Source organism: Oreochromis aureus, linkage group 6 (genome assembly GCF_013358895.1).
Source record: "Oreochromis aureus strain Israel breed Guangdong linkage group 6, ZZ_aureus, whole genome shotgun sequence".
Taxonomy (NCBI): Eukaryota; Metazoa; Chordata; class Actinopteri; order Cichliformes; family Cichlidae; genus Oreochromis; species Oreochromis aureus.
In genome coordinates, this window is record NC_052947.1 from 34,610,404 (window position 1) to 34,623,598 (window position 13,195).

Below are 13,195 nucleotides of genomic sequence, written 5' to 3' on the forward strand. Positions count from 1 at the left end.
GTGGTTCCAAAGAGAAGGAAGGAAGGAAGGAAGGAAGGAAGGAAGGAAGGAAGGAAGGAAGGAAGGAAGGAAGGAAGGAAGGAAGGAAGGACGGAAGGACAGAAGGAATTAGAATAAGAATCAGAGTCCTATTTATCATTGTAGAGGTGCAGTTCTCTCAGTGAAAAAGAAAACACAGTCACTCAGTAAAATTAAAATTAAATTAGAAAATGTATAAAAATATAGGAAGACAGATAAAGAAAGATGAATAAAACAGAAAGACAGAAAAAGATAAATAAAAAAGAATATAGTAAAGCTGTTACTTTCACTCATATTTCTTACGCCACAAAAAATGTTAGAACATAGCTAAATATAATAGTGCATTGTAGTAACAGTAATAGTACAACTTGTTGGAACTGAGTTCAAACTCCCAAATTTGCAGGCAATCAGTGACAAAATCCATAAAGTCTTCATCTGTAAATAATTGAAAAAACACCAAGAAAAAAACTAGTGTATAGCATTTCCTTTGGCATACAATGAAGTCCAGGTTAGCCCTAAAATGACATCTTGTATCACAAGAAAAACACCTGAAAACTGCTTTTTGCTTCTTTAAGTGAACATACCTAGTTACTAAAGCACCCAATGTGCTCCTATTTTGGCAGAAATTGTTTTGGATCAAATTAATAATAATAAACAAATAAATAATACAGAGAGTTCCTCTGTTGTGCAATATATGGCTTATGGACCTTCTTTATATGGATCATTGGGACTTCAATTGGCAGCAGATCACACAAATGTACTTTTTGTGCAGTTTCAACAACAACAGACATAAAAAGTCATTTAGATTATGAAGGTTTCCAAAGTGGGTCCAAGAAAAGGCAACAACAGACAGACAGAGAATTAATTCTATCGTTGCTGCTTTATTAACTACTTAGTAGTTACTATGTATTTATTCAGTATGAAAAAATGCTGTAGGTGGTAAACAAACATCAGTCATTATTATGATTTTCATGAAACTTTTGTTTCTAAATCTGAAGCCCAGTATGTGTAACACGCTTCATCGTTTTCAGTTAACAATGAGTGTGTTTTCCTCCCTCTTCTTTCGTTTCCTTGGTGTCATTCGTTTATTTATACGGGTGTTTTTGATGATTAACAGGTCGTGCTGTTGTTGGGCCATGGCGTCTGTTTAAAGGCATTCGTGGCCTCGTTAGAAAATTAACCAATCCTGTAAATGAGATGACATTACAACGTGGAGTAAGGATGAACCCGGAGATTAAGGGGCGGGCAGGAGAACAAAAAGAGAGGGGCTAATAACACACACAGAGAGGGGGGGTGAGAGAGAGAGTCTCGCGCGGAGAGACAGGGGACAGAAACGTGACTAGGCAGCCTAAGAGCTGTTATGCAACTGCTGACCTACTAACACATATTTCTGGAAAGGGAACCGGAGAAACTGGAGCAAAGTGTCCTGCAGCGCACAACACACGGGCAGTCCGAGCCAAAAGACAGAAAGGACATCCAGCCGACCCACTGACTCAACGACAGCTGACCCGAGCAGCGACAGGAAAAGGAGAAGAAAGTTTTTTTTTTTCCTCTGTCGGGAGGTTTCTTCTAAAGGGACACGGGAAGGAGGAAACGGGAGCGAGACAGCTTTTGTGTCGGGGAAGCCTGAATGTTTTCCTCCCTCTCCTGCGTGGAAAGGTAGGTTATAACTGAGCGGTTGGCTGCCGTGTGCTGTTTCTACCTGCTTATTTGCATGTTTTTTATCATTCTGTGCGGGTAGATACGTCTCTGGGTGTGTGTGAGTGTGTTTTGAGGCGAGGACGTGATGCTCATGGCCGGTTATTGTTCACATGGCGACTCTCGGCTGCGCCGGCAGATCCCGCGTCCCTCCGTGACTTTCAGCCGTATGCGGCTCTTTTTGTGTCACGTAAAACACGCAGCTCGCCGGGCAAGTGCGATACTTTAGTTGGCGTTTTGTTGCCCTTTTTGATTCTTTGATGCTTTTACGAAACACCGAGTCCGCTTGGTAAAAACGTGGTTGGCCGTATCGCCGCACACTATGAGGTCAATGTCAAGGCGATGTAATTTCCTCTCATGGTGGTGTTTTCCAGGGAGCAGGGGACTGCTGCTGCTCGGCTCGGACTGCGCTGTGTGGTCAATACACCGTATTAGCTCCTGCACGTGGCGTATTGGCATGATGTTTTTATGTAGGTCATTGGATCAGTTCAGTTACCCAGATATTGGCAGCCCAGCTAATGCAAAGGCAAAGGCTGGGATTAACGCATGGCTGTATTTAGGTTATGAATTAATTTGAAGGTCTATCGCAGATATCTGTGGAAATCTCATGTCAGAATAAATGATAAAAGAAAAAAAACATATTTTTTAAACGAGTGTTGGACAAAAGATTTGCAGATAGGGTGTGTGTAAACATATGTTAGGGCTTTTTCTCTGAGAAAGATTACTTGGTTGGGGTTTGGGGATTTATTAAATAAATGCTCACATGCAAAGGGGGGAAATGTCTGATTTCTATTCAAAGTGGGCCACTGGGTGATTCTTTTTTACTCATAAGGTGTGTTAAGTAAAGCACAGAGCTTTGCTTTGAGGGAGTTGGAGGCTATGACATAACCAGCACACAGCAGGGAAAAGCAATAAATAGCAGCTCCCTCCTGGGACAGAGACGCTTTGTAATTGATTCTCGTTCCCACCCTGCACTTTTTCCCTGTCATTTATATCTACATTAACAACAAAATTCTTGCATCTAAAAAAGGCATTTAGCCAGAAAAGCTGCTATCAGTGATGTAACCCAGCTACTCAGTGTCTGCGAGCTATTTTTAACTTGCTTAGTCTTTTTTTTCTCCACCACAAAGGAAGCACGGAGCAGAAAAAGCAGAAGGCTGAACCAGATATAACACTGTTTTCTTTTATTTTTGTGTCTCAAACAAGATTCCAGTGAGGGCTTAGGGAGACCGTTTGTAAAGTTAGAATAACAAGTGAGCATTCAGGATGTGATGCAATGTGTGGAAACCCCTGTCTGGCAAAAGCAGGCACAGTTTTGGTTAGTCCACCTACTGCCAGCTGGTCTGGTTTCAGAGCCACTGCTCTGTCCTGACCAGCTCTCTGAATATAGGTCAGACTTGTATCTGGGTGAGGAGACGTGAGGTTTAACAGGGCAAGCGGTGGACTACTTTGGCTGCTCTGTCTGTTGCTCTGAGGAATACAGGAAACACAGATGGCAGAAGACTTAACTAAGTTCAGCTTTTCCATGGTTTTGGCAACTTTTATTTTTTTACTTTGCAAATCTGCACTTATCTGGTGAATGTAAGTAACAAAAACTTTTGACACATACTTTAATGCAAATCATATTTGACTAAAAAGAAAAAAGGCTCTTGAAAGGCTATTAAAATGCATATTAATAAAGAATTTTCACAGATAACTGAATCGAGAATAATTTGTTGTCTTTAGCCCACAGTTGAAAGTGTCATTTAGTCACATGTTACTTTGGGTACTTTCTAAATGGCACGTAGTCGTATATGTCCCCGTAGCTGACCTGGAATGTCTGGATTCCCGTCTCTTAGTTTTGTTTAACACAAAGCCGCAGGGCAAAATGGTTCCTAGCTGGGGCCCCTCCACGTGTGTGGTGTTGGATCATTTAAAAGATGGGGGAGAGGAAGAGGACGGCATGTGTTTTACTCACGCTTGCCTCAGAGGGGGTCAGAGGTGAAGCATTCCTCCCGGAGCGGCAAGTGTCTGGGAACTACTTCAAAGTTGTGTCTCAGTGAAAAACACAGAAACAATCCGTACAGTAGCTGGGGTGAATAATTCTTCTTAATGGGAAATTAGCTTCTGCAGAAAAAGCCAATTAGATTATACCATGCTGAGTATCCCTTTATTTTCTAGCATTAGTCTCGGGTAAGGGAGATTGGAGGACATTCAGAGACTTTAACCTGTAGCTCCTGCTTCTGTGTATTATGCATGTATTACACAAGCTTTTCTCTGTAGCAAGAGAAATTCAGAGCACGTACACTACGAGCAACAACAGCGGCCCCTCCCCTTGCAGTCCTAAGAGAGAACCTGTTATATGTGAATTTGGCTGCAGAGATGGGTGTGTGCTCTGACGTCAATGCTGTATCGCTCACTATCAATTTTCATCTGCTGCCGATTCTTATTGTTATGTGCAGCAAAAGGTGTTGCAACGTTTCTGGAGCGGACAGGAATTAATGTTGCGTGAAAATCACCGAGGCTTTCGTAATATGATTTTTAGGCACATGACGTATTCAAGTGGGTCTCTTTTATTGCTCCCGCTGCAGATTCTGTAAAATTCCTCTCATGCCCCCCCCCCCAAAGAAAAAATCTCTCTGCTTCTGCGTCTCTCTCCCTCACCTTTCTGTTGCTCTATTTTTAGAGTGCACTCTAATACTCTCTTTCCCTCTCCTGCCCTCCCTTCGTTGCAGTCCCACTGACCTATTTTATGGCGCACCGTCAAAGACAGGAGGAGTGTTTACCGCTTAGCGTCGTTTCTAGGTCACTGGGACAGCATAGACGTATGTGAGCTTCCTTCCCACCCTCCTTTGTCTCGCACCCCCCTCCCACCACCACCTCACAGACACACACACTCTTCCTCCATGTCTTTACAAAAATTATTCAGGATTGGAAAGGGGTGGGTGGGGAGGGGTCATCCTACGTGTTTCCACATCTGTTGCCATTTGTATTCAAAGCGCTTATGGTCCAGTGGGGCTTTACATAAGTTTTTTGAGAAGAAGAAGAAGCCAACAAGACAGAGTTGGGGGGGGGGGGGGAAAGCCAACTCAATTATAAGAACAGCCTGCAGCATATCTACAATAGACCTTGCCCCTGAGTTACAACATAACACATGATTAAATAAATGGTTAGCTATTCAGGGCAGCTTTCAAGCTGTTCCAAGGTCACACTGTGGTTTTTTTTTTTTAAAGCGAGATTATGTAACAGGGTGACTGACTCACAGTGAAGAAGAAGAAATGCAGTCACCGGTCGGGAGAAGAGATCACTAGATTAGATAGTTATGCACCACTGTCTTGTCGGTACAAAATGAGTGGTTTGTTATAGGAAAACAAAAAAACACAATAGCAGAGGTAGATATGAACTTGTCTTGTTCGTGAGAGCTCTTGTTCTCCTCTCGTTGACTTCGGTCCATCGTTTACATAACAGGAACAGTCTGTTTCGTTTGGCTTTTGTCTCATTTAAGGCTTCACTGCACTGAAAGAACACAAGGCAAATATCGAAGCAAAACCGGATCTGCTTTCTGTTTTGGTTTTTAAATTCTTTGCAACGTCTTATTTTTACTAACAGTAGGACTCAAATAGGACGGGCTGCGATAATAAATCTGTAAATCTACATAATAAAAACATAATCAGTAGAATTGCATTCATCGAGTGAAAAAGCAGCAGAGAATATTCAGCGGGGATTCCTGTGTTCCTAATGATAGAAGAAGGTCATGTTTGTGCGCTGTTTAATTCCGTTATTGCAAATGAAAAGCGACACCAGAGCCATTGTTGCCCACAGGCAGAGTGACCTAGATTATTGCATTTGCTCAGTGTGTGTGCGTGTGTGTCGTAAAAAGGATGTTTTTATGTTTGTAAAGGACTTCAGGGCCCTGTGTAATGATGTGTTCTTAATTAATGCATATCATCTGTGTAATCCAATGGAGTGAGTGAGGCAAAGAAAAATAAGGGCAGATCTAGTTATTACATAACACACCACTACTGTCAACATCCGCCTGCGCTGCGTTTGCCATTGTTTTTAACTTTGCAAGACAGGTCGGGTGGGCAAGGCTTCCTGTTGATAAGATGTTGACACCGCACAAGGAAGTTCAGCGGCTTGTGGTGTTGAGTAAATTCAGTCAGCGAGATGAACTACCAGAGAAGCTGTGGCAAAAGACAAACCCCTTTTTGCCCTCTTCCCCATATTTTAGAAAATGAAATCTATAAGTAGAAACTATAAATGCACAGTTTGTGTTGTCATTTTACAACTACAGTAAAGCAGAATCAGCGTGCAGATCACATTTGTATCCTTCCTCCTCTAGCTCTTTATCTGTCAGTCTCTGCAGAGCTGGCAGCAGGTCAGCCTGCCTCAGCTCTAGTTATGTGACGGAGCTCCGTCTTACACAAGAGCTCTGCAGCAGGAGCACATACACATGTTTATTCCCAGACTCAGCCCTGAGTGTGTGTGTGTGTGTGTGTGTGTGTGTGTGTGTGTGTGTGTGTGTGTGTGTGTGTGTGTGTGTGTGTGTGTGTGTGTGTGTGTGTGTGTGTGTGTGTGTGTGTGTATGCAGCTACCCAGACTCTGCATCCAGCTTCATTTTCTGTCTGAAGTCAGTCAAACACAGACAAGAAAGAAAAACACTGTCTAAACCCTCGGGGGTTATGTCATAGTTTTTTCTGTGCTGGCTGAATTGAACTGAATAGACAGTGTATTGATCTCAACCCTTAGCCTGAAAGGACCCAGAGTAAAGCTTTGTACTACAGTTAATAAATATAACCTGAACTGACTTAGATGTAAATACATGTCACAATGAAGTGGAGTGATTTTACAGCTAATCTAACTCCCTCTCTGCTTCTGTTCCCCTCCCTTCCTCTGTCACTGTTTCAGTAACCCATTTAGTGGTCGACTAACGGCGGCGTTGAAGCTGGATCCTTAAGGAACCCAAAAGTAGACAGACTGACCTACATCCCATGTAAGACACTGAAAGAAGCAGGTCAGCTGCCTGACAGAGATTACAGCTCTGCTGAAGATCGAGGAAGACACTGATAAACTCAAAGTCACCCCAAACAAACCTCCAGAGACTACTTTGAACTACTTGCCGAGACAACTGGAAAACCGTTTGCACAAAATACAGTTTCTTGTTTTAGATTCCTTGCTCAGAACACTACTTCAATGTCTGAGGTTTTCGTGGAGTTCCACCTCTTTTTAATCTTCCTGGCTAATTTGGACACTTGAACATTTCGATATTATAATTTAAGTAACAGAAATCAATGAGGCTATCGTTTCGAGGAGCACAAATACCTCATCCAGAAGTTTTTGCTGAACCTGCGACATAGGTCAGACGTTTTAGCAACAAAGCAGAAGGCTCATATAGTTTTACATTTTTCCCTACCCCCCTTTGCCCTTTGCTAGAGTGATACTCTAGCACCCTGCGGGGAAGAAAAAATGGAAAGTCTCAGTATACACCTCCCATCCACCAGCAATAACAATGCCGAAGATGGCGACAGTTTTTCCCCTTACAATGGGAGCCTCCCATCCCCTACTTCTGAAGGAGCGGTACGGATTAGCCGCCAGGCTAAAGGTAGCAAGCCTACCGTGACCTCCCGTCGCAAGAGAGAGTTCATTTCTGATGAGAAGAAAGATGCTTCCTATTGGGAAAAACGGAGAAAGAACAACGAAGCAGCCAAGCGCTCAAGAGAAAAGCGTCGTCTCAATGACATGGTGTTGGAAAACCGGGTGATGGCACTGAATGAGGAGAACGTTCGTCTCAAGACAGAGCTCCTTCAGCTCAAGTTGCGCTTTGGCCTCATCAGCACAGCCTCCTACATGGAGAAAAGTCAGCAAATCTCCAACAGCGCCGCTGATGGAAACAGTGGCGGCAATGGGAGCAGCGCCAACGGCACCCCGAATGGTAACGCCTACCTCTCAAGCAGCGGCTACTCCAGCGCGTCCCAGGTGATGCTGAATTCAGACTCATCAGAAGCTGAACAGTCGAGTCTCGGCGAGCGCCACTCCACGCTCCCCAAATATTCCCCCCGTGGCTCCGTGTCTGACATGTCTGACAGCTCTTCCAGCCCTGAACCCATGGGCTACAACATAAAGAAGGAGCCCACAAGCATGGAGATGGCTGGTCTGGAAAACAACATGATTCCCAGTGGGATCCCTAATGGGATCCCCAATGGAATGCAGAATGGGGCTTACCACGGCAGCCACAGTGCTCTGGTTTCTCCTCACCAGCAAAGCCCCCCATTAGCTGAAAATGTCATGGACTTCCAGCAGCAGCATCATCAACAGCAACAGCAGCAGTGCCACATGGAGATCTCCAACCCTGCTCCTCAGGCCACCTCAGCTCAAAGGAGCGTCATTTTGTATCGTTCCAGCAGTGGCTGTTATCCCATGGAGAGCCAGAGGTCGGAGGAGCAGCAGTCCCAGCAGAGCAGAGCTACTCAACATTGTCAGGACACACTGACTTCCAAGTTCTCCGACTGCTCAGTGACCATCACAGAGGTTGCTGAGAAGCTGGAGAGAACAAAGACCTTGGACTCTCCACAGTATGAATACACCAACGGTCACTCTGAGTCAGCAGAGGAACTGCAGCAAAGGTATAATCAGCAGCAGCACGACAACCACAGTCTTCAGCACACTGAAAACCACCAGAACCCCTTCGCCCCTGATCTGATCCACAACAACGAGGAGGGGAGGTCCTCCTTCATACAGCACAATGGCTACCTCAACACACTGGATGAAGAGCCCCCGGTGCTCACCTATGAGGGAGGTCCCCAAGCTGATGGTTTCTATCAGGAGAACTCCTCTGCTAAAGACACTTGTTCAAGTGATGGAGACCCTCGTAGCTCTGATAAGGAGGGCTCCACAGATGATGAATCCCCCTCCTCATCCTCCTCAGATATCAGCAGCTACCACCAGAAGATTGAGGGAACTGGTGGTTTGCACGGTGAGTGCCAAGCCGAGGTCAAAGCCACCGCCCTTCCCCACAAGCTCCGCCTCAAGTACAGAGCTCTGTCCAATGGGGCATCCGGAGCGCAGGTGGAGGGACTGGTCAGCACCTCGATGTCCCCTTCTCCCACTTTGCCTCAGCATCCTTACCTAGCTCTGTCCAGCAACCCTCACAGTGGCAACGCCAACGGGGAGAGCAAGGATGCTGAGAATGAGCCCGAGTATGCGGAAGAAGTCAAGTGTCAGGTGAATGAGAGGCCAGAGTTTAAAAAGGAGGGAGGTAAAAAGGGATCCAGCGGTGGGAGGGGTGGGCGCAATAAGAGGCGAGATTAAGGACAAATAGGAGCAGCTGTCGTCTGCGGTGGACAGACAAAAAAGAACTGTGACTCACATTGGCACCTTGCGAGGTATAAAAGAAGCCAGTGATCAGTGTGAGATGTAGTTAGGATGTGATTTCACCATCAAGTTTCACTGTGTCACCTGTACCCCTTCCTGTACTCTCTCCTACCTCCCGCTTATCCCTCCAGGTAGATTAACGAGGGATGTGACAGAATGAAACTCTTCAGAGCTGGAGTTTGGGATATTTCCCTTGTGGAAAATTCAAACATTATTCAATTATTCATTATTGTAAACTGCCTTAGTGGCTGGCCAGTGTTTATTGTGGCATTATGGGAACATTCCTTTAACCAAAGACACACATCCTTCCTTTAACATCTCCCCTTTTGGCAAAGAGTTACATTCTTCCTCCCTCTCGTCCCTCTTCTTCCTCTCCATTCTCTGAACCATCTGCACACAAGTCCTCTTCACTATTGAAGCACTTAGATTGTATATTACTGTGACATATAAATTTGCATATATGGAATATATATTTTAAGAAGAAAACTGTGGCAAAAACAATAAAAATTAAAGCATTGGGATGTGGAAGTCGTAGACTTTAAAGCGATCAGCTTGTTTGTTGTTTCGAGACACCTTGTACAGTCCTTTGTTTAAAAAACGCCTCAAAGTTTCTCTTTTACTAAAAGTATGAGCCACAACTTGTAAAAAAAAATTCAAATAAGTGAGGTACCCTTCTTTTTTAAAAGTTTGAGTTCAGATCGGGGTCCTTATTTAGACGATCTGACCTCTTTGACGCTCAAAGTTGTCAAAACAAGCGAAGGCCAGTTACTCGCATATCAGTCCAGGCTATGCAGACACACTTTCCTGTTGGCAAGCACAAGGTGAGCCTTGTTTGCCGGCCATCCAACAGAAATCAATACGTCTTCATTTCAAGACAAAAATCGTCTGTCCAGTAAATGAAATGGCTCTCCAGTCACAACCAGCAAAGCTGCTCTCTCTCTTCATAAGGTGCCTCTTTATTGTGTTGTTCCTTGTCCCCACGTTGGCAGCGTCTTAACGATCCCGCTCACCTCCGCACTGAGTTTTAGCAACTGTAGCTGCAGTAGATCATAAAGTATGTACAAGTTTAACTGTTTCACTTCCTGGTGCCTGCCTCTGGCCACTATGTATAAATGTAAAGTTGTCTATCTCTTGTATACTGCTGTCATTATTTTATTATTGTTTTATTAATATTATTTTCTGTTGTATTCGGTTATTCTTTTCGCTGTTATGTGTATTTTTCTGTCATTCACTTGTGTCATTTTTGCTCTAAACTCTTTCTGGTTGTGCTGTGTATTTATTCATGCTACCCTTTGCCCCAGTTACCGTTTGTACTCTGTGTTATTGTAAAACCTTTGCTGAAAAGCTTTTTCAGAAGAGAAAAAAAAATTGAATAAAGCTTGGCCAGAAGTGATTATGTAATGCTATACTTCACGTGGATATGCAAATGGTTAGAAAAAAACACTCATTTTCGATTGTGAAAGATTCAAAATGGGGGAAAAAAAATAAAATGTTGTTGAATTTATACACGTCTCTTTTGGATTTTTTGGGGAGTTCTTATGAAATTTGACAGGAAATTATCCAGACAACCAGAAATCCAACTAGCTGATTCACAGCACTCAGATGGTCACTTCCCAGTCTGCCAGCACAGCTCGCTGTGAGCCGACAAAGCCAAAAAGAAAAAGAAAAGCGGAACTGCTTCAACACGTCATCACTTCATACTGTCGACTGGCAAACATTTACTGACTGTGGCACATCAGTACAGCGGGGCATCTGTTGGCTAACCCAGATCTCTGTCTGAATATTCATGTGATATATTTATACTGACAGGTACACACTAAACATGACTGCGATGGAAACCAAAAATGTCACCTTTCAAAGTCACGCCTGCTCCCAGAGAGTATTTTATTCAGCAGATCAAATATAACAATATAAAATCAGACCTATTGCTTTAATTAATTTCATTTAAAGACCAGCTAGGAAATAAAGCTGACAAGGAATACAGTGTCAGTGCAATTACAGTTTGTATGCAACAACTAATAGCAGGTAGCATTTAACCAAAACTAGGCAATAGTCTTGAAGTGATTTAGTGAAGCTACACCTACAAATATTTTATATTCTGCAACCTCAGTTCATTTTAAGCTTTTTAGCTCAGTGGTTTTAGTTTTAGGGACCAGATTGTTGAGGTTTTTGCCCATTTATTGGTCCCATTTACATGGAGGTTGCTGTTTTTACACTGTGTGCCACAGGAAAGCACAGACGAAACTTGCAAGTAGCTTTTGAGCACTATGGAGCATTTAGCAGCTCTTGTGCCATAAATTTACCACAAAAACAATCCTAAAAAGAGAGAGTCGCAGGTAATATTGCAAAGAACACAAGTCAAAATTAATGATGCAGCTATTGTATATGTAAATAGGAAATGGTTAGCAAGTATGTGTCACCAGTACAGCCTTGCCTCACTTAAAAGTCAGACTAACACTTCTTACAGATACTCAGCTGAAATTAATTTTCATACTGCACATTAAGCTGTGCAGTATGAAACCTCAAAGTTGAGGTTGTGATAAATTCTGTTTCTGGTGTTGTCCAGAATTGCTCAATGTAATGAACCAATTCTTGTTTTAGTTGCAGAAATAAAGGGAGAAAAAAAGTGTTTTAATGTGCAACAAGCCAAAACAAGTTACACAAGTCTCTTGGGAGAAAACTGCATCAGACTAAATGGTGACATCTCTGAGCCATCCTGCCGCTAATGAAACACAAGCTAATGGGAACAGCAGGCTGGCATGCTGAGTGCATGCCACTGACATGGGTTACATAAGAGCCATAACAAGAAGGAGAACCTTTCAGATAGAGAGGTGTTGCAATGTGAAGGGAACACCCAAGTTGCTAGAGAATCTCAAGAGAGAGCAACTCTGGTCTGAAAAGGTCAACAAAGATGGGAGGAACCCCAGCAAATATCTCATGAACATGTTTTCAGCCTCTAAGTGGTTCACATTGTGCAATTTTATGACGCAGATTCGCTGCATCCACAGCACATAATGCTTGCATGTGAGTTTCACAAAAATGGAAGAAGGATGTAAGCAGCTGACCACAGAGTGACCTGCTGTTTTCAGCAATTTGACACTCTGATTTGTTTTTACTTCAGCTATCCAAACCAACCACCAACCGACTCTAACAAGGTGACATTCCCGAGAAAACCGCAGTGTCTTGTAGTTCGCGCTCCAGCCACCCCCAATTTCCTTCCTCTCCTCCCTCATCCCTGTCATCAATATCGCTTGCTCTTTTTCTCTTATCCCCTCCTTTTTTTCCCCCAGCACATCTTTGAGCTGTAAAAGCTGCTTTGTATTGTGCAGAGGCTTGTGAAAACAAGCCAGGAGAGTAAAAGTAGGTCAGCGAGGAGGGATAGAAGAGGATGAAGAGAAGAGGGTGAGGAGTGAGAGAGAGGGAGAGAGGGAAAGAGTGGGGTTATTCAGAGTGGAGGGAGACAAAGAGAAAGGGGGAAGGAATAGAATAGAGTTACATCACATTCCTCTACAGCATAGACTTGAGCAAACTACTCAGAAAAAGCACTCTTGCTGCTGCCTGAGGCAGCAGGTCAGTAGCACACAAGTACACAAACGCAGAAATGCACAGTTACACACTGGAGTCAAGTTTGTGTTTGCATCCAGCTGACATTTATAGATATACATGTATAAAATGCACACACACTGGAAAGCTCTGAGAGATTTATTATATTACAGTTAATTCGTTCTTTAAAGTAATTGATGCATATATATTTTACTTCATTACATAACTATAGTTTGAGCAGGTGGATATTTTTGTCTGCGAGATTCAATCTCCTGCAGGAATTTGTAAATATCCACCTTGATAAATGTCACTGCAACATTCCCACCGAGTCAGAACATCTGATAGTGACTCATGAGCTAGATACTCAGCTCTGATGTGAGTTGACCTCATTTCAAATTCTAGTTTATTTTTACCTGACACAAACTCCACAGACTCACCTACCTGCCCCCCATGTGTGCACAGCAGCAGTGGCTACATGACCCACGACAACAACTTTGCTAAAATAAAATATGAAAGAAGTTAAAAGTTGTAGTGAGAGGTATATGTGCGTGTTTATGAAAGAGAGTGAGCAAGGGGGTGTTGGCCC

General features: G+C 43.4%; 1 protein-coding gene across 1 annotated transcript; it reads left to right on the plus strand.

Moving 5' to 3' along the window:
• Positions 1-1,155: 1,155 nt before the first annotated feature.
• On the plus strand, positions 1,156-10,570 carry nfil3-5 (nuclear factor, interleukin 3 regulated, member 5). The gene is made up of 2 exons (XM_031754137.2): positions 1,156-1,677; positions 6,604-10,570. Exon 2 carries the CDS (start codon positions 7,162-7,164, stop codon positions 9,001-9,003), a length of 1,842 nt encoding a protein of 613 aa, XP_031609997.1. The 5' UTR covers positions 1,156-1,677; positions 6,604-7,161; the 3' UTR covers positions 9,004-10,570.
• Positions 10,571-13,195: the final 2,625 nt, after the last annotated feature.

Coding starts and splice junctions, on each gene's coding strand:
- nfil3-5 (XM_031754137.2), top strand. CDS start 7,162: ATGGAAAGTCTCAGTATACACCTCCCATCCACCAGCAATAACAATGCC.